The 27,925-nt window shown below is 39.6% G+C and overlaps 1 protein-coding gene across 1 annotated transcript in view; it reads left to right on the top strand.

Annotated features, from left to right (window-relative positions):
• syne1b (spectrin repeat containing, nuclear envelope 1b) overlaps positions 1 to 27,925 on the top strand; it is a 154,414-nt gene that overhangs the window by 113,085 nt on the left and 13,404 nt on the right. Inside the window, exons 100-124 of the mRNA XM_037694836.1 lie at positions 462 to 662; positions 2,049 to 2,222; positions 4,203 to 4,334; positions 5,576 to 5,772; positions 5,865 to 5,997; positions 7,075 to 7,257; positions 10,006 to 10,155; positions 10,347 to 10,523; positions 11,757 to 11,912; positions 12,013 to 12,168; positions 12,705 to 12,875; positions 14,826 to 14,959; positions 15,057 to 15,261; positions 15,614 to 15,796; positions 15,897 to 16,043; positions 16,130 to 16,284; positions 16,989 to 17,136; positions 17,223 to 17,317; positions 17,861 to 18,095; positions 19,443 to 19,637; positions 22,453 to 22,578; positions 23,993 to 24,148; positions 25,404 to 25,562; positions 27,015 to 27,181; positions 27,690 to 27,852. Of these exons, the coding sequence (XP_037550764.1) occupies positions 462 to 662; positions 2,049 to 2,222; positions 4,203 to 4,334; positions 5,576 to 5,772; positions 5,865 to 5,997; positions 7,075 to 7,257; positions 10,006 to 10,155; positions 10,347 to 10,523; positions 11,757 to 11,912; positions 12,013 to 12,168; positions 12,705 to 12,875; positions 14,826 to 14,959; positions 15,057 to 15,261; positions 15,614 to 15,796; positions 15,897 to 16,043; positions 16,130 to 16,284; positions 16,989 to 17,136; positions 17,223 to 17,317; positions 17,861 to 18,095; positions 19,443 to 19,637; positions 22,453 to 22,578; positions 23,993 to 24,148; positions 25,404 to 25,562; positions 27,015 to 27,181; positions 27,690 to 27,852 (4,098 nt within the window). The remainder of the gene's footprint in view (positions 1 to 461; positions 663 to 2,048; positions 2,223 to 4,202; positions 4,335 to 5,575; positions 5,773 to 5,864; positions 5,998 to 7,074; positions 7,258 to 10,005; positions 10,156 to 10,346; positions 10,524 to 11,756; positions 11,913 to 12,012; positions 12,169 to 12,704; positions 12,876 to 14,825; positions 14,960 to 15,056; positions 15,262 to 15,613; positions 15,797 to 15,896; positions 16,044 to 16,129; positions 16,285 to 16,988; positions 17,137 to 17,222; positions 17,318 to 17,860; positions 18,096 to 19,442; positions 19,638 to 22,452; positions 22,579 to 23,992; positions 24,149 to 25,403; positions 25,563 to 27,014; positions 27,182 to 27,689; positions 27,853 to 27,925) is intronic.

Genomic DNA, 27,925 nt, shown 5'->3' with positions numbered 1-27,925 from the left:
ACATATTCATACAGCACTCTACTACACACATTCATACAGCACTCTACTACACACACATTCATACAGCACTCTACTACACACACATTCATACAGCACTCTACTACACACATTCATACAGCACTCTACACACACATTCATACAGCACTCTACTACACACACATTCATACATCACTCTACTACACATTCATACAGCACTCTACTACACACACATTCATACAGCACTCTACTACACACACATTCATACATCACTCTACTACACACATTCATACAGCACTCTACTACACACATTCATACAGCACTCTACTACATCTCTACAAAGATAATCTGAATCTGTAGAGACTAATCAGAGCTTTATCACATTCATACACTGCTTGGACACAAACAAGAAAAACCTGAAGACATCTCTAAGGGAAGAAATAATTTTTCAAAACACTGTAACGGTGCTCGGCATGTCTTCCCAGGATTCCTACGAGGAGTTAATGATGATGGTGGGCTCTAGACGCAGTGGGATGAACCAGAGCGTGGCTCTGAAGGAACAGTACGAACGGGCTCTACAGGACCTGAGAGACCTGGTCGACACAGCCAAAGACAAAACGTCTGCCGATCAAAGACTTGTTGTCAGCTCTATGGAGGAAGTTCAAAATCACCTTGACAAACATAAGGTACTGTCAGCCTGTGAACTGCTGAAAAAGTGTTTATAATCAGCAAAATTAAGTTCTGAATCCCCTTTGAATAATACTCGAGCAAGAAACATGACAAGAAAACAGACTTTTTTTATCAACTGCTGCCGAAGGCAAAAAAGCAATTATGTTTTTGCCCTTGTCTTGTCTCATGAACCACTGGATGGATTTTGATGTAAGTCTCAGAAATTAATCATCACATCTACAACTGATTAACTTTTTGGAGTCAACCACATTCAAGATGGCCACCACAGCTAAGCAACTTGGCAGCATAAAAAATGGCTTTAACCCAGTCAATTTCACAGACAGTGAGATAAAGTTTGGTGTGGTTCATCTTCAACACACACTTAGAGACTTTGCCATTAACTGTTGGAGTCACCTGTGCTTCCTGTCAGTAAAATATCTCATGAGCCGCTGTATAGACTTAAGTGAAACTCTCAGAAGGTAATATTTAGGTGAACTACAATCACTGATGGATCAGCTCAAATCAAGATATCCATCACAGCTAATCGACCTTAGCCAACATAAACCTCCAGCAGAACCAGGCTCAGGACGAGCGGCCATCTGCTTCGACCAGCTGGGTTTGAGAGGACAGGAAGTAGAAACAGACACATAATGACAGGTCCAGGTGTACTTTCTATAGTCCAGGTGTACTTTCTATAGTCCAGGTGTGCTTTCTATAGTCCAGGAGTACTTTCTATAATCCAGGTGTGCTTTCTATAGGAGGAAAGACAGTAAACATGTTAAAATAGAAATAATTACAAATACAAACAGGTAGAGTAGCGCTAGTAAAGACAGCAGCAGAGAGAGGAAATGTGGTCAATTTGTCCTTCAGCAGTCTAAGCTTGTAGTAGCAGAACTAGCTCAAGAAACCCAAGCCAACCCTAACTATAGGATTTATCAACAAGGAAAGTCTTAAGCCCAGTCTTAAAACTGGACAATGTGTCAGCCTCATGGACAGAAACTGGAAGTTGGTTCCACAAGAGAGGAGCCTGAGAACTGGAAGATCTTCCTCCCATTCTGCTTTTGGAAACTCTAGGAACCACAAGTAAACCTGCAGTCTGAGAGCAAAGTTAGGAACTGTTAGGAACATATGGAACAATAAGATCTGTAATATAAGATGAAGCAAGGTTGTTGAGAGCTTTGTAGGTTAGAAGTAAGATTTTGAATTCAATTATGGACTTGACAGGGAGCCAATGGAGCTGGTTAAGACTCTGGCAGCAGCAAAGTTTGACCTAAACAACTATAACTCTGTTCCTTCTCATCATAAGATGATTTTTGTTTAACTCTCTCACATTAAAGTTGGCAGGTGTTAGGCGTGCCTTCAGAAGGATGTTGTGACTTTGTGTTTTTTTGTTTTTTTTTCAGGAGTTTTTTCAGGGTTTGGAGTCTCACATGATTCTAACAGAAACTTACTTCAGAAAGATCAGCGGTCTCCTGCTTCCAAAAGAGTGTCAAGCGTTGGAAAAGACGTTGGCTGACGTTCGGAGCGTCCTGAAAGAGGCACACGGTAAAGGAGTGAAGCTGGAAAGTATCCTGCAGGTAAAGATGCATTTTCAAGCTCATGCAGAAACAAAAATAAGAACATGATGTCGGGATATATTTTTTTTCACAGATTTGCTGAACAAACTAAAACTGAGTTGTTAAAAGTTAAAATAAGCAGAACACTAGCTAAAAGCTAAAAGGAGCAAAACACTACGTAGAAGTTGAAAAATGCAAACCACTAGCTAAAAATAGCAAAAGGCTAGATAAAAGCTAAATGCAGCAAAGAACTAGCTAAAAGTAGCAAATCAGTAGCTAAAAGCTGAAATTTACAAAATGCTTGTTACTACATCTACACCTCCAGATGCAGGAAGAGGGCTACCTGCATCATGAAGGACCCCACTCATCCAGCACACACACTTTTTGCCCCGCGCCCCTCAGGCAGAAGGCTGAGGAGCATTAAGTGTAGAACCACCAGGCTGAGGAACAGCTTCTACCCTGAGGCTGTTAGACTCATGAATCTCTAACCAGGAAAAATCACTGTGAAAATTACTGTGGAAAAAAACCCTGAAAATTGCTGTAATGCCACTTGGTTGTTGATATGTGCTGCTGACTATCCATGATGCTGATCTCATGCTGCTGATTACTTCATGTTGCTGTGTTCATTAACCCTCATCTGCTCATGCAGACTCAAGTAAGTGCTGCTGTTGTTTTGTCGCATTGTTTGTGTACCATTAGTGCTTAGTGTATTCTTAGTTTAGTGAATGTAGTTATTCTTAGTTCCTGTCTCGGATCTTACTACTGTTTTTCTTTACTATGTGTATTTTTGTTGGCTGTAACTGGGACCCTGTGTACATAGTTTCGTTCCACCTCATGTACCACATGTGATGTGAATGACAATAAAAATCCTTGTAACCTTGTTACTAATGTCAAGTAACAAAATGCTAGCTAAATATTCAAGTATGTTTATTGTCATTCTCATCACATGTGGTACATGAGGTAGAACAAAATTATGTACTCTGGGTCCCAGTTACACCCAACAATAGCAAAAATATAAATTGTAAAAAGAAACAATTTAAAATGATCTAAGATACACGCTACGCTAAACACTAATAATGTAAAACAATACGGCGTAACAACAGCGGACCGAACATGAGTCTGTGGTGAGCAGATGCATATGAATGAATACAGCAGCATGAGATCAGCAGCAGCATGAGATCAGCAGCATGGATAATTAGCAGCATGAGATCAACAGCACAGATGTCACATCACCAATTAAAGTGGAATTACAGTGATTTTTTTTTTTCAAAACAAGTATAAAGTTAATTTAAAGTTGAAGAACTCTAACTCAAATTTAAAAATAGCATAAAGCTAACTAAAACTAGCAGCTAGCTAAAACTAGCTGAATGGTAACTAATAATTAAAAGTAGCATGAGGGGGTAAAAAATTGGAGCCACTATGAAATGTATTTATTCACACAAATAGTTGAGATATTTGAAAAGTTATTACATTTATTCATAATTTATTGTTGTTGTTGTTGTTGCTTTTCTTTTGGCTGTTCCCTTCTGCAGGAGTCACCACACAAAAATTAAGGCAATTGTTTTATGTCCAGTGCCCTTCCTGACTTAATCTGGGCTCAAACTTTGGCCTCAGGATTACCGGACCACAGCACTGACCACTGGGCTACCACAGCTCCCCTCTTTCCATATAAAAATATATGAACAATTTAACGAATTTAATGCCTTTTTTTATTTAACACATTCAGTTTTTCCACTAAATAAAATTTTGAACATTGTAGAGACAATTTCATGAACATGAAACCCAAACCCTTCATTCATGAAGGGCTCAATAAGATTTAAAGACAAATTGACAAATATTAATATAAAAATGTTTTAGCTGTTGGTGATCTACTCGGATGGCACTAATTTGTGTTAAATTTTATTTTAAAAAGTTTATTTGCTCATATTTAAAGGTCAGAAAAGTATGAATTTCACATCCTAGCAATTTATTTTGAATTACTATAATATATATATTTTTCAGACTTGGAGTCGTTTGATGCAGGACTACCAGAGTCTGAACCGGCAGCTGGAAGCAGTCGAAGAGAATGTTCCCTCTGTTGGTTTAATGGAAGAGGATGAAGATAGGTTGATGGACCGAATCTCTTTGTATCAGGTGAGACGCAAAATCACTTCATTTCCTAAGGATTAGTGTGCTCCATAGGCATTGCATCAGTTATATGTGAAGGGGACGTGTCCCCATAACATTTAAAAATTATTAGTTTGGACCCCCCCCCCCACACACACACACACACACACACACACACATACACACACACACACACACATTTACCATGAAATATTAGTTCACCGGCACTGTTTCTATGTCTTCTTGAATGGATCCATTCCACTTAATTAATAGAAGAATACTCATACCATTTAAAGTCTACTCCGGGTTTTCCTGATTACAACAACTCACCACAGTGTTTCTCCTCGGTCACTTGTCTTGGCAGGGCGCTCATCTCCTTGAGGTTTTTGTCAATGGGGGTGGGGGGAGGAATGGGAGACACCTCTGTGTTGCGCACTAGCTTAGCGCTACGTTAGTTCCGGCAGTTGTTGACCAGGGTGGGGGTGATAGGATGCGTGAGAGAAGTGGAGCGTGCTCTATTCACACAAGGAGAGCTGTTGGTCAGGCTACTTCTTGATGCTCTCTAAAATAGTTATTGACTCAAGTATTTACTTATGTAGGTAAATGTAGATGTTTAACAACCCATTAAAATACACCAGAATACAGGAAATGGCATCTACTTTATTTAAAATCTTCTAGGGGAGGACCCCCACCATCACCAGTGTCTCCCCCACCCCCATTACAAATGCTTCTGATGCCAATGGTGTTCTCGCAAACACGGAGATACAAAGCAGGGCAAAAAACGTGATCTCCCACTTTTTGTATTTCCAAGGCAGACAATGTTTTTGCAATTATTTGTGTGTGCGTTCATGCGTCTGTTACTAAAATACAAATCTCACAATCCATTGAACGGATCATCGGATGAGCAACTGCATCTCCTTTTGGAGTCAACCCAATTCAAGATGTCCACTACTGCTAGTCAAGCGTAGCCAACACAAAAATGACAATAACTCAGTCAGTTTTACAGATATAGAGCAAAAAGTTGGTGTGGTAGAAGCTGATTGTCGTTCTGAATATAAATAACTCAACAAATCAGATTCCACAGTACATAAGATTCCAGGATGGACGGAAACAGCTACTTCAGGGAATGTTCTGGCTCGACCATTGCACCTCATGGTGGATAAAATTGCTCGCTGCACTCGCCAGGATCCATCACTCTTATTCTCAGCAAGTGCAAATCCAGCAATAAAGTCCTGCTTTATTCTTGTCTGTCCTTGTTCTTTGTAAAGGGTCTGAAGGGAAGACTGGCAGAGCACCAGCACAAGCTCCATCAGGTACTGGATGAGGGGAAGCATCTATTACAGTCTGTTTGCTGTCCTGCTCTGGAGAATCAGCTCTCACTGCTGGGGGAACACTGGCTCAACAACACGTCCAAGGTCAACAAAGAGCTACAGCGTCTCGAGGCCACCTTAAAGCACTGGACCAGGTGAGAGACACATCATCTGCTTGCAGCACATACATACATCAAGTCTGTTCCCATTACTGCATGGTATTATTTAACATTCTCACTGGTTATAGGTATCAAAAGGAGTGTGTAGAGATTAGTGGATGGCTGCAGTCTGCTCTGGAGCGTCTGGAGTTTTGGAACACGCAGGCGGTGTTGGTCCCACAGGAGCTGGAAAGTGTCAGAGACCATCTCTCGGCTTTCCTGGTGAGGAAACAGACATTTTTTTATTTTACTTTTCCAGAAACTGCTATTCAGTGTCTAAAAACACTGAAACGGTAAACTTCTCCACACAAACTGCTGTGTGCTGAATTGTTAAAACGACAGAGATTAATCCAGTATATCACTGGGCTGCGACTACTGGAGACAAGTTGGTGAACAGCATTCTTGAGTGAGTCTCCAAAATGTCTTGAAGCATTTGCGAGGGTTCTCGATTTCCTTGCATTAGTAGAAGCGTGCAGACTTGTTGTTTGAAATTTGAACATGTTGGAAAAAAAATTTGCAACAAATTATCTCTTAAAATAGTTGCAGAGTGTTTGTGGGTGTCTTTGTAATTCCAGAGAGCTAGAGCTGCATTTTTGTTACCCATTAAAATGTTCTGCGTGAGGACTGAACTCGAGTGCAGACAGACACGGGGAACTCAGGGATAAAATAATTTATTTTGAGTGAAAGGGCAAAAGCTGTCGTGGCAGCAAAAACTTACCATAACTAACGAAGCATGGAGGAACAGAACATGAGGACTGGGAAGCACAATCCACAGACAAGGAGGAAACGCTGAACTTAAAGGGACGCAAATGAGACACAACGATGAACACCTGGGGAAAGACGATGAGGAACAGGTGAGAGCGGCAGGAGCTGACTACATGAGGAGAGAAACACTGAGGAAACAGGAAACTCAGGAGAAAGCAGACTCAGAAACTAAATAAAAATAATCACAAGTAGCCACAAAAGCCACAGATGACACCCATTGCAGAGCAAAGAGGGGTAATTAGAAATACTGTCCATCTGTCCATGTTGTGAGCATAACTGGAATATTTTTTTGGTTTGCACAGAAATACTGTCCCAGAATAATCACAGCTAATCAAGAAGAATTACAAATAAAGTTTTACTGTCAGTTTATCTGTTTGAATAATGAGAACTCAAATCGACTATTGCTGTGCTGCTATTTTGTTGCTGTGATTTTTCTTTTTCTTCTTCGTGTGCATATTTACTGTAGCATAATCTCACTGTTTTTGATTGTATGCTAGTTGGTTATTTCCATTTATTTATAATTTCTGGTTGCAGGAGTTTTCAAAAGAAGTGGAGGGAAGGTCGAACCTGAAGAGCTCAGTGGTGTCTGAGGGCAACCAGCTGCTGCGACTGAAGAAAGTAGACACCTTGGTTTTGCGCTCTGACCTGGCACGCATTGACAGTCAGTGGACTGAGCTGCTCACACGCATCCCGGTTGTTCAAGAGAAGCTGCATCAGGTAACTGAATAAGCTTTGCTGCTTCAGGCCAAATAGGATTCAATGTTCCACTGACCATGTTTAGCATCAGACCTTCTAATTCTACCTTCAGGCACATCACTCTATCTGACACTCTTTTCACCTCTACTACATTCTTTGATAACTCCTCCTTCAGGACCACCCCTATTCCATTTCTCTTTCTCTCCACACCATGGTAAAATGGTTTGAATCCTTACTCCAATGCTGTGAGCCTTGCTGCCCTTCCACTTGGTCTCTTGGACACACAAAACATCTACCTTCCTTCTCAGCATCATGTCAGCCAGCTCTCTACCCTTGCCTGTCATTGCCCCCACATTTACAGTGTCCACACTCATTCCTACATTCTTCACTTTCCTCTTCTCCCTCGGTCTCCTGACACGTTTTCCTCCTCGTGGTCTTCAACTAACAGTAGCACCGTCGGCACCCTGTTTGTCAACAGCACCGGTGGCGGTCGTTGTTAACCCGGGCCTCAACCGATCCAGTATGATGTAGCTTAAATGAACTCATATATTATTTTTGGTAAAAGTGTTTTACGTCATGTGCCCTTCCTGATACTTGAGACCGGCACAAGAGATACTGGCTTGTGCTCCGTACTGGCTGGTTTGTGCATTCGCAGATATGTGTTCGTTTATCTGCTGCATTAGCAAAATATCTCACAAACTTATTATACTTTATTGAAACTCTCAGAAAATAATTTTTTGATGCACAACTAAGTTTGGGAGTCACCTTCATTCAAGATGGCCACCAGTGCTAACAATTTGGCTCTAAATAGTCTGTTTCACTGATATTAAGCTAAATTTTGGTGTGGTAGTAGCTAAGAGTACTCTCTGAAATATTCTGAGCGCTAACAGTTTGTTTGAGGTCTAATAATTATATCTGCTAGCAAAATATCTCACAAACCTCAGGATCAATTTTATTTAAATTCTCAGAAATTACTCGTTGGATGTGCACCGACAACTTTTCAACTAAATGAATCACCTGATTCAAGATGACCGCCACAGAAAGTCGACATTAGCCAACACAAAATTGGCAGTAGGGACCCTTCAGAGCCTTCATCGCCTTCAGAGAAGGCCTAAGACTTCAGCACCTATAAAATGTTACGCCTAGGTTTTTTATTTAATATTTACTTTATTAAATAAATACGGTTAATCAGATTATTTTACTTGTTTGTCTCCAGGCAGAAACAGAAGGAGCTCTCATTGGTTAGAACTTCACTGTCAGGAGGGAGTTCTGAACTCAGAGTCTCTGCAGGATGAGTTTGTTGAAGAACTGACAGGAACGTTAATGAGAATGCTGATGTAGCAGGGATAGGACCAAAACACGGGACGGACGCTGGACTTTGGGAAAGCCTTGAAAAGCATTTTTCTCTTTCTTTTTTTTATTTGTGTACCTGGTGCGTTCTGTTTCTACCTGTAAATTCAAAAATGCTCACAGAAACTGTAGTTGCTCTAAAAAATGAATATCAATGATTTCGTTTAGGTTTTCATTGATTATTTTGTGTTTTGGTTTCATTATAAGAATAAATTTTACAGAAACAGTAAGTTTTGTGGGTTGCTGCTAAATTTCATTGTGAATAATTAAAATTACTTGTATTTGATCGTAATGGACTGAGTGAGCCGCACTTCCTTCTGGGTAATCGAAAAAAGTTAAATCTGGTCCTCTGGACATTCAAAAAAAACCAAAACAAAAGGATGGCCCAGCACAGAAGATCAACATCATCAGGCCAGGACTCTGAGGTCTACACTCATCTCCAGGTCAGAGGTCACTCTTTCAGGGATGAAGATGTTCACATCCTGGACAGAGAGGAACGATGGTTTGAGAGAGGAGTAAAGGAGGCCATCTTTGTGAAAAGAAACCGTCCATCATTAAACAGGGGTGGAGGCCTCCGTGTTCAACTGTCCCCCTCTTACAATGCTGTGATTGCTAGTATCACTCAGCCCTCTGTGAACAGTAAACAGCCATCAGGTGCTAATGATCCATTGTGAGGCTGATGGTCCTTCTTGAGCATGTGATCAGCTGGTTTTGGTTGTCAGCAGCAAACTGGTTGATCCACTCTGTGAAGGTGCTATTTAAGAGACTGAGCTGAATACAGCACCTCAGACTGAAGAAGTCTCTCGGACGAGAGACAAAACGTTTCTACATTTTTTGTTGTTTTGCTTTGTTTTGGGTTTTTTTTGAATGTCCAGAGGACCAGATTTAACTTTTTCCGACTTTTCAGATTGTGTTTAGATGGGTTGTACTTGTTGGGTTGGCATTTATGTTCAGGTTGCTGTTAGTGACTTTAAAAAATATCATAAGACTGGTGTCTTACTTGATGAATAAAATGAGGAGAACTCTGTCCCGTCTGCGAGTCACTTGTTAGCAAAATCGAAAAGAAACTGGCGACGGACGGCAACTCCAATGTATGTCCAAGTTTATTAACTGGAAGGATAGCACTAAACAGTATCTCATCCTGTCTGAAGGCCTAGCTCTTATAGTTATGGTTCACCACTGAAAACTGGTAGAATTTAACTTTACAAATATTGAGCTAAAATTTGGGATGTTACAATCTGAAAGTCATTCTTGGCACTTACTCAAGCACGAACACATCATTGTACCTAACAGCATTTACAGGGTTTAACCAAAATAGCTGAAATAATAAAATAAGTCCACCCTTTGTCTTAGTTTAAAACTCTGGCATGAAAGGCAGCTAATGATTTGTCTTTGTAGTTAATCTTTTTCTCGTTTCAGATCCAAATGGAAAAGTTGGCTTCTCGTCATGCCATCTCGGAGCTGTTCAACTGGATATCGCTGATGGAGAATGTCATTGAGGAAGATGAAGAAAATCTCCAGAGTGCTGTGGGATCAAACGTAATTCAGGACTACTTGCAAAAATACAAGGTAATGAGCTCTTTTTCTAACTTGCAGTACTTTTATGTTGTTGTTTTTTTACTTCGATCTTTGCCAAATATTCTATTACCAGAGTGGCAATAACCTTCAAACTGTATTTGAAACACTGATGATAATATGTCTACTTTTATTAGTAGGTATGTGCTTGTTTAGATGATAAATCTACTGTTTCCTCATTTCAGGGATTCAGAGTAGATTTAAGTTGTAAGCAGCTGACTGTGGACTTTGTCAACCAGTCGGTTCTGCAAATCAGTGGTCAAGACGTGGAGAGCAAGCGCAGTGATAAAACAGACTTTGCCGAGCGTCTGGGAGCCATGAACCGACGCTGGCAGCTTCTACAAGGTCGCACCAATGAAAGGGTAAGGTCTCATTTACTGAGGATGCTACTGTAAAACTCAGCGTCAAATTGAATTAGCTTTTCTTTTATCCCTTGGAAGACCTTATTGGGAAAAATAAGCTACACTTTTTTGTTCCATGCTTTTGTTTATTTTTTATTTTGGTGCAGTCAATAAATACCTTTTTTTCTGACGAAGCCTACCACTTCATCTACTTTTTTATTTTGTCAGATTTTTTTAAATGCTTTCATAAACTCACAGTAACTTTTCTACACTTTCCTGTTCCTGAGGGGGAAAAAACAGCTTTTAACTAATCCCATATTAACCATATCATAAAATAATGCATTCGTCCCAGAATTTTTTTTTTTTTACCTCTATCCCTATACTTTTGATTTTTATATTAGCCCACTAGGTGGTACTTCATGTTTAAATGTGCACAAGTAAACATATAGTCTGAAAAATCTGCTTCACATGCATGCAGGCTGCAGGATCGGACATCCACAGGCCGTTAGCGTCCCCCAATTCAGGGCGCCATTAGTCATTGTACCGTGCTCCCACAGTTTGCTAGTATATCCGGGTCAGCGCCCCAGGTCTATCAGGGGTATAGTAAAAAAGTAAAGGAAATAAGGTTTTTTGTTTTTTTTTATGAAAAAGTATTAGGAAAAAACACAATGTCTGACCTGTTGGGCTTCCTGAAACCTACTTCGAATCCCCCCCTGGGATTAATAAATTGTCTGTCTGTCTAACTGTCTGTCTGTCTAATTGTCTGTCTGTCTAATTGTCTGTCTGTCTGTCTCTAAAGGGTCTGGTGGGCTATAAGTTACAGGGTCTTCCCAAAACTGGAATTTAAAAAAAAGAAATCGGTCATCAAATCATTTTGGGTGTGGGAAATGTACCGGTAGATTCTTATTTTTATTAATTTTATTTTATTCAAAATCTGCAATAAAATAAATATTGTGCTAATTCAAAAAATTAATATGTGATTTTTTTTTTTTATAAAAGGCCCTTAAAGAGGTAAAATAAAACAACAATGTCATTTAAATCTGGTATTTTTTTAATGCTGAGATAGCTATAAAAGATAGATCAGTTTTTTGTGGGAAAATTAAACATAAAATAGTATTTTTAAGTAGGTAGGTGCTCGATTTTTATTTTTTCCCCTTAAAGGACACTGACTGTCATCAAATTAAAGGGCCTTCCAGGCCCTCATTATCAGACCAACTCAGAATCTTAAGTTTCTTTTGTATAAAACAATTCTAGATCCAGTTTCTGGAGAGCCTGTTGAAGATGTGGCTGGAGTACGAGAGCAGTGTTCAGGTGCTGAAGTCCTGGATGGCAGCTCAGGAAGAAAGGTTAAAGAGAAAACCCCGGATCGAGGATCTAACATCGGTACAGAATGCTCTCAAAAACTGCCAGGTTGGTTTATTACACTTTTATTGACTTCTACATTCAGAATCTCACCCTCGTGGATCTTTATTTATTATGAAAACTTATTCTTTTTACAAATTATTTTTAGGAAATGGAAGCGTTGTTGAAAGAAAAAGAAAAAGACCTAGAAAGAGTTGAGGAACAGGGCTGTGCCCTGGTTCAGAACAAGACCGACGAGGCCTGTGCTATAGTCATGGAGACCCTCCAAAGTGTCAACCACACCTGGGCTAACCTGGACCACTTGGTAACTTACCTGTTCTCATTTCAATCCCAGTATTTATTGCCTGCTGCTATGAAACGTAAACGGAGGCAATCACAGTTGCCTCTGTGTGTGTGTGTTTATGCGTTTGTCTCTTAGCAAAATAATTTGATGAACTACTGAACAGATTTAAATAAAACTCTCAGAAAGTAATTATTGGATATTAATATACATCCAATAATTACTTTCTGAGAGTTCTGATTAAAATTTGGACAGAATCCAATAAAGACGGCTAGCACAGCTACTAGACATTAGCTAGCACAAAAAGGCTATAACTCAGAACAGTTTTACAGATGTTAAGATGTTTTGTGGTAGTAGTGGAGAGTCATTCCCGACACATACTCTGATCGCTAACAAATCACACAGTTTTTTTGTTTAAAAACCGTGACACTGAAGTGATGGGCAGCATCCTAATTATTGTGGTTACTGGATTAATTTCTTGTAATTGTCCCTGATGTGGACTGTTCAGACCTGATCTTTCCAGTTTACTAAATGTCACTTCTTTATTTTATCTTTTTCAGATAGGACAATTAAAGATAAGTCTGACATCTGTGCTGGATCAGTGGAGTCTGTACAAACGAGCTTCAGAAGAGATCAGTGGCTATCTGATGGAGGGCAGGTACTCTGTATCACGTTTCCGCCTCCTCACGGGCTCCCTGGAGGCAGTTCAGCAGCAAGTGCAAAGTCTGCAGGTATTTCAGAATGAGATCTTGTCGTATTGAGAACATCATTTAGGATTAGAAGGGTTGTATTATTTTTTAGTGTTTGAAAATCTTTAGAATTCATGTTTTTCATTGGGAGATCTTTTAAGGGTGTCAGTACATCCCTATGACTGTTCTGTGCAAATATTTTTGTCCGGTATCCCAATTTTATAACAAAACACAAATTATATACTGTACCTAAACATGACTGGGGTCTGTTTGGGGAAAAAATCATGGAGCTCAATGGGATTTTGGCAAATTACATGCGAAAACCCAGCCCTGTTCTGTAGCTCAGGCATATTTCATTCAATCAACAGTTGTTTTTTAGAGTTCTTTTCCACAGCCAGAAAGTGCTTCACAGTACAAAAGTTTAAAACAAACAATAAAAATTATACAAAAATGCCAGAGTATCACTAGGTATTAAAAGCCTGTCTTAATAAAATATTTTAAGATTATATTTAAAAATGCCCAGATCAGTGAAAGAGCACAAGTCCGGACATAGTTTGTTCCACAATCTGGTTGCGGTGACTGAAAAGGCCCGGTCACCCCAACGTTTGTATTTGGACTTTGGGACAAAACGGTAAAGATGTATTGGTTGATCTCAAGGTCCTCTCATGCTCATGAAAAGCTACTAGATCTGCTAAATAAGGCAGGGCTGGACTATCAAGAGCTTTAAATGAGATCAATGAAAGTTTAAAATCTATTCTAAAACAAACTGGGAGTCAATAGAGAGAAAATTAAACAGGGGAGTTAGTTAAATGTCAGGACGCAGCATTTTGGACAAGCTCAATATGCCTAATGGAGAATGGGAGATCCCTACATACAAAGCATTACAGTAGTCAAGGCTTAAACTGATAAAATCATGAATAGCCTTTTCCAGGTCATGACAATTTAAAACAGGCTTAACCTTGGTTAATAAATATAACTTAAAAAATTGGCTTTGTCTAATTAGGCTTTTTTTTTATTTAGCTGACTTCAAATCCTTGTCAAAAGTCACCCCCATGTTTTTAAATGTGGGTCTGAACTTGGATGTCGGAGCACCCGCTACAAGGAGCATCTTAACCAAAAAAGATGCACTCCATCAATTCTTGATTAAAATTTCAGAAAAACTGGGTGAAACCACTTTTTAATGTCTGCAATACAATCAATAAAATAAGTCTGATGGTTACTATTTGTAGGTTTCATGGGCAAATAAATCTGTATGTCATCTGCATAACTGTGAAAATAAAAGTGGTGTCTCACTAGAACTGATCCAAGTGGAAGCATTTAAAGAGAAAAAATGAGAGGACCAAGAATAGAGCCTTGTGGTACCCACAAGAAAGACAAGTATTTAAGGAAGACATATTATACATCACTTCACTATAGAAGCATCATTCAAAGTTAAAACAGGTTGGACTTTACATGACTGAACCTGAATTTTACTATTTTTAATGTTTTTTTATTTTTTTATTTTGCAGTTTGAGTTTGATAATTTTTACCAATTTTTTCACAGAATGTTCAACTGACAGTTGTCTCACTGTATCAAATGACTAAAATTTTCAAACCTTTTGCAATCAGTCTTCTCTTTTTTCACTCTCTTCTGTAGTTCATACATTAAAACGTAGTCAGTTTTGTCCTTTTTCACCCAGTGTGTTTCTCGCTTCAGTAGGACGTACAGTTTTCTTTTAAATACAGAGTACACATCAAACCTCCTATTGATTCAGTCATATTTTGTCAAAATTTTCATTGGAAACAGAAGAGAAGGGTCTTTTTTACTTATATTTTCTACACAAATCACTTTTGAAACAGAAAAAATGATTTCAAAGTAAACTGTTGCTGAGAGTTCAAGAATTTTGTGGCAGCTGCTGCATTGGCGCCCTTTAACATTTCTTTGGAAATTCTCTAGCTTTAAATGTTGTCCTGTATGTTGGCATACATGTATGTTGTGTGTCTCCTGTGAAGGACTTGCAAGAGGGTCTGGAGAAACAGGAAAGCAGTTTGAGAAAGTTTGGTGCCGTCACCCAGCAACTTCTGAGGGAGTGTCACCCTTCAGTGTCCGACTCTCTCAACAGTGCCCTCAAGGACGTCAATGCAAGGTGATTTTTACCAATTTGTTCCTTACCTTTTATCAACTTAAAATTTAATGCATTTAAAACGACAGTGTATATGAATTCATGTCGTGGTTGCACTCAGATGGAATGGGTTACTGGAGGAAATAGCAGAGCGTCTGAGAAGCAGCAAGGCCTTGCTTCAGCTGTGGCAGCGCTACAAAGAGCTTTATGAGCAGAGCTGCAGCAGCATCCAGCTGCAAGAAGACCGAGCAAACCAGCTCCTGAAAAGCACCTGCAGCAAAGACATGGCTGACGAGGACGTCACCAGCTGGATCCAAGAGTGCAGCGTGAGTCACGATGTTTTAGAAAATTATTGACTAATGTCTTGGAAGTGAGACTCGGTAAGGTTCTTGAAAATGATGGAATTTTATCAGAAAAGGTTTTTTTGTTCGGGAAAGGATATTAAGCAATTGATGAGTTTTTTGTTTAAAAAAAAAAAATTTAATTGAAAAGTTTTTGTTGTTTCTCCAAAGTGTTTTACATGAATTTACTTAAAAGAAATACATGGGCCAGTCAGATGTCTTACTTTAAACTTTAAATCCCTTTAAATTGATGAAGTACCTAAACATTTTTCCTCTTTTTTTTTTTTTACTTTTAAATTAGTTAGTTGCTTAATGTTTTATGGATTCCTTGTCTCAGGAGCTGCTACGGTCACAAGTTCCAGTGCAGGCCTCTCTTCAAATCCTCCAGGAGCTGGGAGAGCAGCTGAAACAGCAGGTGGACACGTCGGCAGCATCTGCTGTCCAGTCAGACCACCTTTCTCTCAGGCAGAGGCTGTCTGGGGTGGAACAAGCTCTGAACAGACAGCTTACCACCCTGCAGGTAAACAGGCACCATTTTGTTTGAACCACAAGTTCTACATCGAAGTAGTTGGTCTTTGAGTGCCATCTGTCATCTCCACAACTATCTTCCTCTGTGTCAGACTGGAGTTCAGGACTTTGAAACCTTTAATAAACAGCTGGAGTCACTGGCTTCCTGGGTCGTTGAAGCTGAGGAAGTTCTGAGGATGCAAGATCCCAACGGCTGCACTGACCTCACTGTCATCCAGGAACGCATGGAGGAGCTGAAGGTTTTTTTTTGTTTTCTCTTAGTTGATTAACACTGCCTTTAATCAGCATGTAAAATAAAATGTAACACATCTGTGCCACTTTACAGAAGCTCATGTTGAAATTTAGCTGCATGGCCCCTGAATTGGAGCATCTCAATGAGCTTGGCTACAAACTCCCCCTCAACGATTCAGAGATCAAACGCATGCAGAACCTGAACAGAAGTTGGTCCTCAGCTTCAGCACAAACCACAGAGAGATTCAGGTATGACATGATGAACAGAACACAACTAAAGGCCGAGATTGACCTCGGAGGTTTCTAAAATCTAAAGTTAAGGAACGACAGAGATCTAACCGTTTAGGTCAAACCCTGTAAGTAACATTATGCACAATTTTCAAGTAGACATTTTTCTGTATCAGCCATGTTGATCTGCAGCTGATGATAATTTTCTGAGGGTCTCATTGATATTCATCCAGAAGGTAATGGTGTATATTTTGCTAACAGAACTACAGGGTTGATTCATAAAGTGAACGCCAAGGTTTTAAGCAGAGATGATGCTCAATGTGTTGCACTCAAAGTTTGTGATCGGGATGATCCTCACTTTCTGTTGCACCAAATCAATGTGTGCAAAACTGGCTAACCCAATTTCAGCAAACACAAAATGGCTATTTCCAATGACGTTGCTTTTAAATTGAATTGATTCTAATAATCATTGATTTATGTACAACCTAATGCTTACCCTGAAATATTTAATTACAATCTGTTCCGTGATTCTTGAGATATCCTGCTAATGATACAGGTAACAACACAAAACAGTCAAAAAACACATTCATTTACAAAAAAAGTAGTTTTGTTTTATAGGAGATAAAAACTGAATAATAAAAGTTAAGTAAAGGCTTTATCCCCTGTGAGTGACCTTTTTCCAGCAATTAAACGTTATATTTACTAATTTTCCTGTTTATTTGCAGCAAAATTCAGTCGTTCTTGCTGCAGCAGCAGACCTTCCTTGAAAAGTGTGAGACATGGATGGACTTCCTGGTCCAAACAGAAGACAATCTAGCTGTGGAAATCTCTGGGAACTACCAGAGTTTGATGGAGCAGCAAAAAGCCCACGAGGTTTGAATTCACACACGTAAACAAAGGTGCAACAAAAGTGTTTTAGTTTTAAAGTTTTACCTGATAATCGTCGTATTTGTCTACAGTTATTCCAAGCTGAAATGTTCAGTCGGCAGCAGATCCTCCACTCTATCATCAGTGACGGACAGAAGATGTTGGAACAAGGCCAAGTAGATGACAGGTACAAATCTACAACTTTCCTGAAAGCTTTGATTTGTGGAGAAATGATTTATGAAATGTATTTATTATGAAAAATGTATTATGAAATGTATTTGTTTAAGATCAAATAGCTTTGGTAGCCATCTTGAATTGGATAGACGTCAAAGATTAAGGCATTATCTAACAAAGTAGATTCAGGTCCTCTGGATGGATTCTTCTTGTTGAAACGTTTCATCTTTTATCCAAAGGACTTCTTCAGTCTGAGGAGCTGCAACAAACTCAGTCTTATAAATAGCACTTTCTCATCTTAGATTAGATTGTTAGATTTTTCTACCTGGATTATTTAGTATACATCAGGATGTTAAGGCGTTACATGTCCAGTGAGTCGTGAAATCTTTTGCTAACAGACACACACTCTCAGATCTAGGTTAATACAAAACTGCCCTTTTTTGATGGTAGGCAATAATCAATCAATTTGTGTCTAATAGGTCTAGATTTGTTAAATCCATTGGCATTTATTTGCTAACTTTGATTGCTGCGGTCATTTTGCTTCAATCTCTTGCAGAGACGAGTTCAACATGAAGCTGGCTCTTCTGAGTAACCAGTGGCAGGGCGTGGTGAGGCGATCTCAGCAGAGGCGAGGGATCATCGACGGTCTCATCCGTCAGTGGCAGCAGTACAGAGAAATGGTGGAGAAGCTGCACAAATGGCTCTCAGAAGTTTCCCACCCACTAGAGGCACTTCAAGCAGAGAGTACTATTCCTTTGCAACAAGCTCGCTCCATGCTCGATGCTGTCCAGGTACATAATAATAATCCTGACTGCAAGCATAGTGGTGCCACTTCTAAAGTAGGAATCTCTCAAACACATATTTTATACACAATGGAACATAGTAAACTTTATTTTTGTTAAACAAGATATTGCTAAACTTCTGGGCAAGAAGTTTGGATAGTGGTAGCAAACAACTTTAAGGACTAGGTGAAATAAGAAACGTTTGTTGGAGCATATTGCAACTCAACGGGCAACAGGTCACTGGGTGCAAAAACAGCTTTTTGAAGAGGCTGAATCTCCCAGAAGCAAAGATGGACTGAGGTTTACGAGTCTGCAAACAACTGCAACTAAAAATAGTAGAACAATTTTAATATATTGTTCCTCAATGAAAAACTGGAAAAACTTAGAATCTACCATCAGTCCGAGGCCTGCCAACCCAGATCTGTCTTATAAATACCTCATTGATCCAACAATTTTCAGTCAGGTCTTCTGGACGGTTTCTTTTTTTTTTTTTTTTCTGAAACGTTTCACCTTCCATCCGGAAGGCTTCATCAGTCAAGGAAACACACAACAACTCATTGATGTGTTTAAAGCCAGCCCTCTGTGGAATTCCCAGAAACTGGCTTTGCAAGAGGGGACCATCCATCCAAAACAACCAATCATCATGTACAACAATCAAATGTTTTAGGCCAGATCTTCAACCTGCTGCTCACAGAAACAGTCAGAGGAGACCTGGCCAAAGCTCAATCATCCAGGTAGATGTAGAGGTAGACAGTAGCATCCAGGTAGACATCCAGGTGTAAAGCCAGTTTCTGGGATTTCCACAGCAGGCTGGCTTGAAACACATCAAGGAGGTGATATTTATGGGACAGATCTGGGTTGGCAGGCCTCAGACTGAAGAAGTCTTTTAGATGAAAGACAAAATGTTTCTCCCAAAAAGAATCTGTCTAGATTACCTGTTTTAACCTTTCTTTTATGACAATCCAGGTGTTGAACAGCTGGAGTCCTACATCAGACTAGACTGGTCACTTCAGTTCTTGGGAAGAGATGAGAAGAAGCTTTACAGTGGAAAACTCATCCCTGTCCAACTTTTGTGAGATTCATAGCTGACGTCAAATTCAAAATTACTTTTTATTTCCTAAAAACAGGACAAGTTCCTAATTTAAACATTTGAAATGTTTCATTGTCAAGTTGTCAAGTCAGCTTTATTTACACAGCACATTTAAAACAGAAGCTGTTACCAAAATTGTGAACGATTTATGGATTTATGAGATTTGGAAATCAATTGTACGTGTTTTTTTTTAACATTTTAAACAACGTCCCAACTTTTAGATTTCTGGGTTCTGCAGTGTCATAACATATTTTTTTGTGATTAAGCTGAAGGAAAAGGTGCTGCAGCGACAGCAGGGCAGCTACATCCTGACAGTTGAAGCTGGCAGACAGCTGCTCCTGTCGACGGACAGCCCGGCTGAGACGGCTCTGCAGGCAGAGCTGAGCGAGATCCAGAACCGATGGAAACGAGCCAACACCTGCCTGGAGGAACACAAGAGAGCACTCAGAACACTGTTAAAGGTAAACTGAACTAAACACAGCCAGATGGGAAGGACTTCTGCTGTTTGTTAGTTTGTTTTTTACATTTTGCATTGTTCTTCTCCTCACGTGGTTTCAGTGTTAAAAAGGCAACATTTGAAGGTAAATCAGTATAAAAGTAGTCACACAAGCGTACCAGATTTGTTTGCGTATAATAAGATCCACAAGTGTACCGCAAGTTTTACAAATGCATAAACTGTTGTTCAAACGTACACTTTGCACAAGTAGGACAATTCTGCATGCACAAATTGTCAAATACACGTGCACTGATCACCTGCTGTGGACGAATCGGTCAACACGAGCGCACACATCAGCTTGTCTGTGAATGTGACTTTTGAGACTTACCGCTCCAGATTCACACAAGTAGTGCTGCGTTCAAGGCTCGTGAAAAGCTGGGACATGTGAGCCTTAGATTTACTGAGTTATTGGGAAAAGGCTCATTTCTAACTTGTAGGTTTGGAGACTTCCTTCCAACACCCTGGGAGGACGAGAGGTGAGATCCCTCAAAAGTTAGAACACACTTTCTGGTCCCTCTTTTTAAAAATGGGAACCGCCACCCTCGTTTACCACTGGGCCTGCGAGTGTAGTGGGGTTTAGTGGGTGTGCCAGTATCTACAACAACGCCAAGTCCAGATGCTTGCCCTTTTTGTTATGGCTCCCGTCCCTCCAGTGAGTAACAATGTCACGTGACCACTGCACCCTCTAGTTGCCTTATTTCACTCTACGGTTTGGATTTAACAAATCTGCCATCAACATTCCCCACAACCAACGTACCTCCAGGTGGGGTTCAGTTGGCAGCTCTGCCTATTTCTTCAATCGAGTGTCCGAGACGTAAGGCCGAGGCTCTGATGACATTATTACAAAATCAATCATCAACCTTTGGCCATTAGATTGTCTGGTACCAAGTGCAATATGGACACTGTGTCTAGCACTGAAGTCCAATAACAGAACATCATTTGGGTTCAGATTAGGGAGGTGGCTCCTCCAAATCACCCACTTCCAGTTAGTTCCATTATTGCCCACATGAGAGTTGTAGTCCCCCAGTAAACATCAGATATTGATGAAAAATGTTTAAATTACACAAATAAACCAAGGCTTCTCAGTGAATGTCTACTTTATCGTAGTGGAGGAGTTTGTGAGCCTGAATGGTCCTAGGAGCTACACTGTCAGGGGCGATGGCTCCTGGTAGGGTCTTTCAAGGCGGCTTGGTCCTAGGTAGGCCAGACAAAGAGTGATTAAAAACACTCGTGTGGACAGACATCAAGAAGGAGCTTGATGTGCCTTGTGAGTTACCAGGACCCCATCCTGAAGCCAGACCTGGGGGAGCGACTTGTTGGCGAGCGCCTGGTGACCGGGCCTCTACTCATGGAGCAGAACCAGTCCGAGTGAGTTACATGGACCGCTGCTCTTTCACATCGAGAGAGACCAGTTGAGGTGGTTCAGGCATCTGGTAAGTGTACGCCCTGGATGCCTCCCTAGGGAGGTTTTCTGGTCATGTCCGACAAGGAGGGGAGACCCAAGACATGCTGGCCAGGGAACGCCTTGGAGTCCTCCCAGAAGAACTCGAAGGGCTGGCTGGGGAACGACATCAGGGCCTCCATGCTGAAGCTGCTGCCTCTGACGGGGGGAGGGACAGACGAACAAACACACAGCAGGAGCTGAAGAGAAATTATTGAGAATCTTAATCATGACAATGCATTTCTTGGACAGTCTGGGAATTTGGTGCTTGCTCAGATCATAATTATTTTATTTTTTGGCAAACGGGACACAAAGTTACATAATAGAAAGACCTTCACAGATGAATATGCTATGATAAAAATGGTGAACATTTTAGCTTCAAGTAGTTTTCCCTCAGTTACTGTGACAAAACCACTCTTATTCTTGATACACGTTATATTTGCAGTTTTGCACCTCAACATATCCATCCTGCTATGATGAGAAAACAAATTAAACAAGGAATAATTCCTACATGGGCACTCATAACAGGTCGGTGACTGTGAATACAGCATGAGCTCATGTTTTGTAGTAACTAAAGTTTATTCAAAACATCATAAATTTTAAAGAGTAATTGACGTAGCTTCAAACCAAACGCACTTTAAAACTAACATGTTAGAAACAATTCATACTACTACTTTAAGGCATTGATGTAAAGTTGGTTAAACATACATTTACAGCAGATTTTATAAACCTTATTAGAGGAAATTAAATTTTCTGTTTTTAAACTAGTCCTCTTTTGATTTATGAAATTATTAATTTGTTTTTAATTGTGCTAAATGCTTAAAATCGCTACACAGAAAAAACAAAGATACTTGGTTTGGCGTAAAATAATTAAAATGAAAAAAGAAAATAAAAATACGACTAAAAAGAAAAAAGTAAAATATAAGTTAGTTTAAACATGTAAAATAGTTAATTCTCATCTTTTGTTATCTTGCCTTGTTAAGGTAATATCTTGTTAACTTCATAGTAAAATACATTCAAATACATAGTAAGTATTTAAATCTGCATGTACTGTTTGTAGCTAACCCAAATTAAAGTGTCCGTTGTGTTTTACAACTACAAGTTTCCCTTTACTGGGTTTTGAATTTGAACAGAACAAAAATAGTAACTGTGGACAGAAATGATGTCTTCCTCACATAACGGTGATCCTTTGTGACTTTATTGTAATAAATGCATCACCACTAATATCTCTAAATAAAATCTTGTTGTTTTTTAGGATTACAGCTGTAGCCACGGTTTTACAAACAGTGCAGCTGCTTTTGGAGGTTTGGTGTCACATTTGTGTATTATGCCAATGCAGGACTGGGAGGGCTGCGAGAGGGGAATTGCTGGATCGCTGGAAAAACTACGAGCCTTTAAACGGCAGCTGTCTCAACCTCTTCCTGATCACCATGAAGATCTGCAGGTGGAGCAGCTGCGCTGCAAGGTACCGGTACCGGCCTGCTCCTCTTGTACAGCTCCAGTAACGAGCATCATTGCCTCGGGCAGTGGTCCCCAACCTTTATCTGCTGGGCCCCCTTTATTTAGAAGAAAATGTCCGCACCTCGCTCAGTACACACATTTTGTTTTCAAACTCCGTTGCAGTTTACGTATTTTACACCAACTTTTTTTGGAACAGTTGAACTAATAAAAGTAAACGGCAATAAATTACAGGTTGCAATATGAACTACAGCCTCTTTTAATTAACTAAATGCTCTTACCGTGTAATTATTTTAAGTGTATTTGTTTTGTTTTGTTTTTACTGGATAACAATATTCAACATTGCTATCAATATTTTTATTTATTTATTTTTCAAAAAATGCCTCTTCACACAAAATGGGATTAAAAACACGACTAACTCCCTGAGAGGAAAAAAAAGTTTTTTTGAGCAAAAATGAGACATTTAATTCTCACTTCTTTTCAGTACTTCTTAACAGCCTGGTCCCAGACACCTACCTTTACAAGAAAATACAATATAAAATAAAGAATAATCTGTAAAACTAAAAAAAGGTGCAACACATGATGCAGTGGTAGCATAACTGTGACACACAAGCTAACATTAGCTTACTATACATTCAAATATAACATATTTTGGCTCAATTAGGTCAGATAATGTTCTGTTGTCAAAGAAACAACATTCCCACACAAGTACATATATACAACTTATAAACATTAATCAAGCAAGAAACATTTATTATGTCAGAACCCAGGGCATCACACGTTTTACCTCCAGTAGCCCAAAGTAGCATCTAGCCCGTCTTAGAATGTGCCATGTGGAATAACATGACAATACTGCATTATGTCATACTACACTTATATTAGTACCTGCTCACACAGGTACTAAGACAAAAAATTACTGATTTGCTTAACAAATCATGACTGGTTTGGTGGAATTTGAAGCAGTGGTACCCAACCCTGGTCCTTGAGGAACACCATCCTGCATGTTTTAGTTGTTTTCCTGCTCCAACACATCTGATTCAGTATTTAATTCAGCAAGTTCTGCAGAAGCCTGTTAATCACCCATTTATTAAAATCAGATGTGTCGGAGCAGAGAAACAACTAAAACATGCAGGATGGTGTTCCTCAAGGACCAGTGTTGGGAACCCCTGACTTAGAGCAATATAATTAACCTGTTACACTAGCAGTGTCCAAGCATTCTTTTTTTTTCCATTCTGTTGTCCCACCACCCGCACATTTTGGGAACCACTGGCCTTGGGCACCTTCTCTTGAAAAGTATAAAATCATTATACGGTTGTTTTTGAATATTCCTCGTTTGTTGAGCTTTTTATTCCCATCACATGGAGCTAGTAACTGATTTAATTAAACTTAAGGTTTTAGTAATAACTTGCTTTCAATAACAGGATCTGGAGAGCACGTGTGAAGGCTGGACTGGGGATTTGGCTCATTTGACTCTACTGAGAGAGTCACTGTCTTGCTACATCAGCTCTGAGGACCTCACCGTTCTGCAGGAACGGGTTGAACTTCTGCATCAGCAGTGGGATGAAATCATCCACCAGGTACATCCCTCTCCAAACTGCCTTTCTGTGTAATGAAATCTGAATTCTGCCTAAATGAACTGCACTGTTACTTGAATTGGTATGAAATTAATTTAGTTTCACTCTGTATCCTACAGTAATATTTAATAAAAACCATATTGCAGTACTTTTATAGTCTATGCAGCTCCTCAACATACAGGAAGGTGTTGATGGCATCACACTGTAGTAAACAAAAACAAAAAATAATGTAAGTTTATCCTACTTTAAGGCCTTGCACTGCATGAAAGAATTCATATGTCAAAGTTTTAAACTATGTTGAGAAATAACGGAGTTATAATTGTGTTGGTCAATTCTTTAAATAATATAATAGTCTACGACAATGTGATGTGTCATGAATGACTCTCAGCTACTACCACATAAAACTTTAGGTCCAGTGGCCATGTTGGATTTATTTTTACTCCAATAGTATATCAAGTGTAGATGTTAATCTAATGATAAGATTCTGAAAGTTTCATATTTGTTCAGTCATTGATAACATATTTCTCCAACAGACTAACATTGGCTTCAGCATTATTCCCAGAATCAGATTATTCAACAGTTAGTGCTTAGAGTTTTTGTTGGGGATCATTTTCAGCTGCTATAACAATGAAGTTTAAGTAAATATATGTAAAGTTCATTGTTTTATTGTCATGTTTGTGTTTGATAAGTTTGATTAGCTTTGGCGACCATCCTTAATTTGATTTACTGCAAAAGTTAATCAGTTGTAGATGTACATCCAATGATTAGTTTCTGTGATTTTCATTACATTTTGTTCAAAGGATCATGACGTATTTTGCTAACAGAAAAATAGACAAATACACTAGGGCAAGAATAAAAGCATTATGGCCCACTTTCTGCCTTTATCACATTTATTAGACATGGAAGAAATCTTGTAAATTATCCTCAGCGTGGCTTGTCAACATGTATTTTAAGAGGTTTACTGCTTGTTGCTCTTATTCTAGCGTGCATCGTTCACTGCAGAACGCTGCTGAAACCTCAAGATTTTATTTTTTTCATGGTTGCATCCTGTGTTGAGCAGATAAAACACACACAGGAAACAGAAACACACACGTTGAGTAATGCAAATGAAGCAGTCACGTTTCAGTGATCTCTGACGGCTTCCTTTTCTAAACTTTTAGAAGTTTTGTGTGTTTTTTTTCCTTCCAGAAACAAACTTAGATTGTTTTCATTAGTTTTCCATGGAGAGTAGGTTAACACTGCGTGTGTGTTTCCTCAGCTGTCACTGCGCAGACAGCAGGTGGGTGACAAACTGAACGAGTGGACGGTCTTCAACGACAAGTACAAGGAACTCTGTGAGTGGCTCACCAGAATGGAGAGCAAGGTGTCCCAGAATGGAGACATTAGCATTGAGGAGATGATCGAAAAGCTCCGCAAGGTAGGTGCGCTCGTGCAGACGTCCCTGGCAGTTTGCAGCTTGTTTCTTATTACATCTGCTTTGTTTATTGTTGTTTTCCATGGAACTGCATGACTACAATGTGATAAAACTTGCAGTATATTCTGAGGCTAGATGTCCTGCTTAGTCATCTGTGGTGAATTAAAGGTCAGAGTTTTCAGTGTCACGGAAGAGGATCTGTGTGTGGCGAGGTCTCCATGGTAACAGAGGCTGAGAGTTTCAGTTAACCGTCAGCCAGAAGTGCAGCGTCTTCACTCATTTTGTTTTTCATGATTTCGCAGACTAACATTTATACGTGTTCATGGTTTCACAGGCGCTACATTTAAAATGAACATCAGATTGTTCACTCCTGTTGTACTCCAGTTCTAACTTTTAAAGTTTCTGATAGCTGACCCTCATGTGCAACTCGACAAGTCATTCCCTCGTAGCTGGCTTTAATTAAGGTCACAAATTTATCTGGAATTTCATAAAATCAAAATTCCATAGAGTCTCATGATCAGCACAGGTCTCATGTAAATGAGTCGTTGAGGCTCAGTGGGAACTAACCTGTATAATTAAAGGTTGAATGAAAAAATGCCTTCCCATAGTCCACAAAAATTGACATCCACACCAGTGATTTATATCATCTTTCATTTTCCTATTGGCCATTGATTGGATCATATCAGTAACCAAGGAGGTGACAGGGAACCAGTGGACACCATGGGTGCAGCTAGACGACCTTGATTATGCAGACAACCTAGCCTTGTTGTCACATAACCATCATCAAATGCAGGAAAAAGCAACCAAGCTAGCAGAAACATCAGCCAAGAGCGATCTGAGGATCAACAAGGTTAAGACGAAGGTGCTCAGAATAAACTAGAAATGCATCTAGTCATAAGAAAGGTTCCTTTGGAAAATTGGGTTGCCACATCAAAATCCAAGATGGCCACCTTATATAAACCAACCACCCTGATCATTTGAGGAAACTAGGCTGTCTAGTTTTTATATTGTTTAAAATATGAGTTTCTTCAAATGATTGTGGTGGCTCCTCCACTGCACCTGGTGGTGAATAAAATTGCTCCCTCCACTCTCCATCACTCTGAGCTGCCTCGGACAAACAAAATATACAAAACAATATATAAAAGTACATATTCATACACACTGTAACTCCTACCCTCTTGAATATCGGACACCAAAAAAATTAAGGTTGACTTGTATTTCCTGCCCAGAAAAACTCTCATCTCCAAAACTACAAACATTCACTGTTCAAATCCCTCGGCGATTAGCGACGTAGCGCTTGTTTATGCATTTTAACATATTCACTGCACTCTGGGCTCGCCGACTTTAAGACTGAGCTGTTGAACCTGTTGCCCATTCACAATTTGTCGACTTTACATATGTAACTTTTTAGCTGTGTCAAATTTAGACATTGACTGTTTTTAAATTAAATCTCAGGACTACCAGGAGGAGATAACAGTGGCAGAGGAGAACAAGCAGCATTTGCATCGGCTCGGAGAGCGCCTTGCCAGAGCCAGCAACCCGAGCAAAGCCGCTGACATCGAGCAGAAGCTCTCCAAAGTCAACGACCGCTGGCAGCACCTGCTGGACCTTATTGGAGCCAGGTGAGAGCATTAAAACTTGTTTGTCTAAAGTTTATTTTATTTTACTCCGGGTGAAACATTTACTTATTTGAGTGCTGAGTCTGAATTTACTGTTTTCCTGTGTAGAGTTCGACATACATTGAGCTATTTTAACAATATAAATCAAAACTTTCAGCTAAATTTATTTACAATAAAATTCCCCATAAAGTAGAAATGTCCAGTTTAAAAGCATTTCTCTGTTTGACATCTGCTTCATCATTTTTAATTTTACTGTTTTTATTTTAGCTATTTTTTTCCCCTATTTTCAGCTTTTAGCCACTTTTTTTGTTATTTTAGCTTTATGTGACAGTGTTGCACGTTTTAGCTTTTAGCTACCATTTTACTGAATTTAGCCCTGTTCTGCTTCTTTTAACTTTTCTGTTTTAGCTTCTTCAGCGAGTTTCAGCAGTCATTCAGCTCTCATCTCTGTATTTTTATAGGAGATGCAGTTTCTCTAGTTTTGATTTAATCTCCTTAATTCTGTAAACAGAGCGAAGAAGCTGAGAGAAACTCTAGTGGCCGTGCAGCAGCTGGATAAAAACATGAGCAGCCTGCGCTCTTGGCTCGCCCACGTTGAGACCGAGCTGTCCAAGCCCGTTGCCTACGAATCGTGTGACTTCCAGGAGATTCAAAGGATGCTCGACCTGCAGCAGGTGACTCGGCATGCTCAACTAGATCACTGCATGACTCTGCATGTTCAACTAGATCACTGCATGACTCTGCATG

Source organism: Nematolebias whitei, chromosome 21 (assembly GCF_014905685.2).
Source record: "Nematolebias whitei isolate Nwh7 chromosome 21, NemWhi1, whole genome shotgun sequence".
NCBI lineage: Eukaryota > Metazoa > Chordata > Actinopteri > Cyprinodontiformes > Rivulidae > Nematolebias > Nematolebias whitei.
The sequence above is the reverse complement of the archived record's forward strand: the minus strand, read 5'-3'. Positions and strand labels throughout refer to the sequence as shown.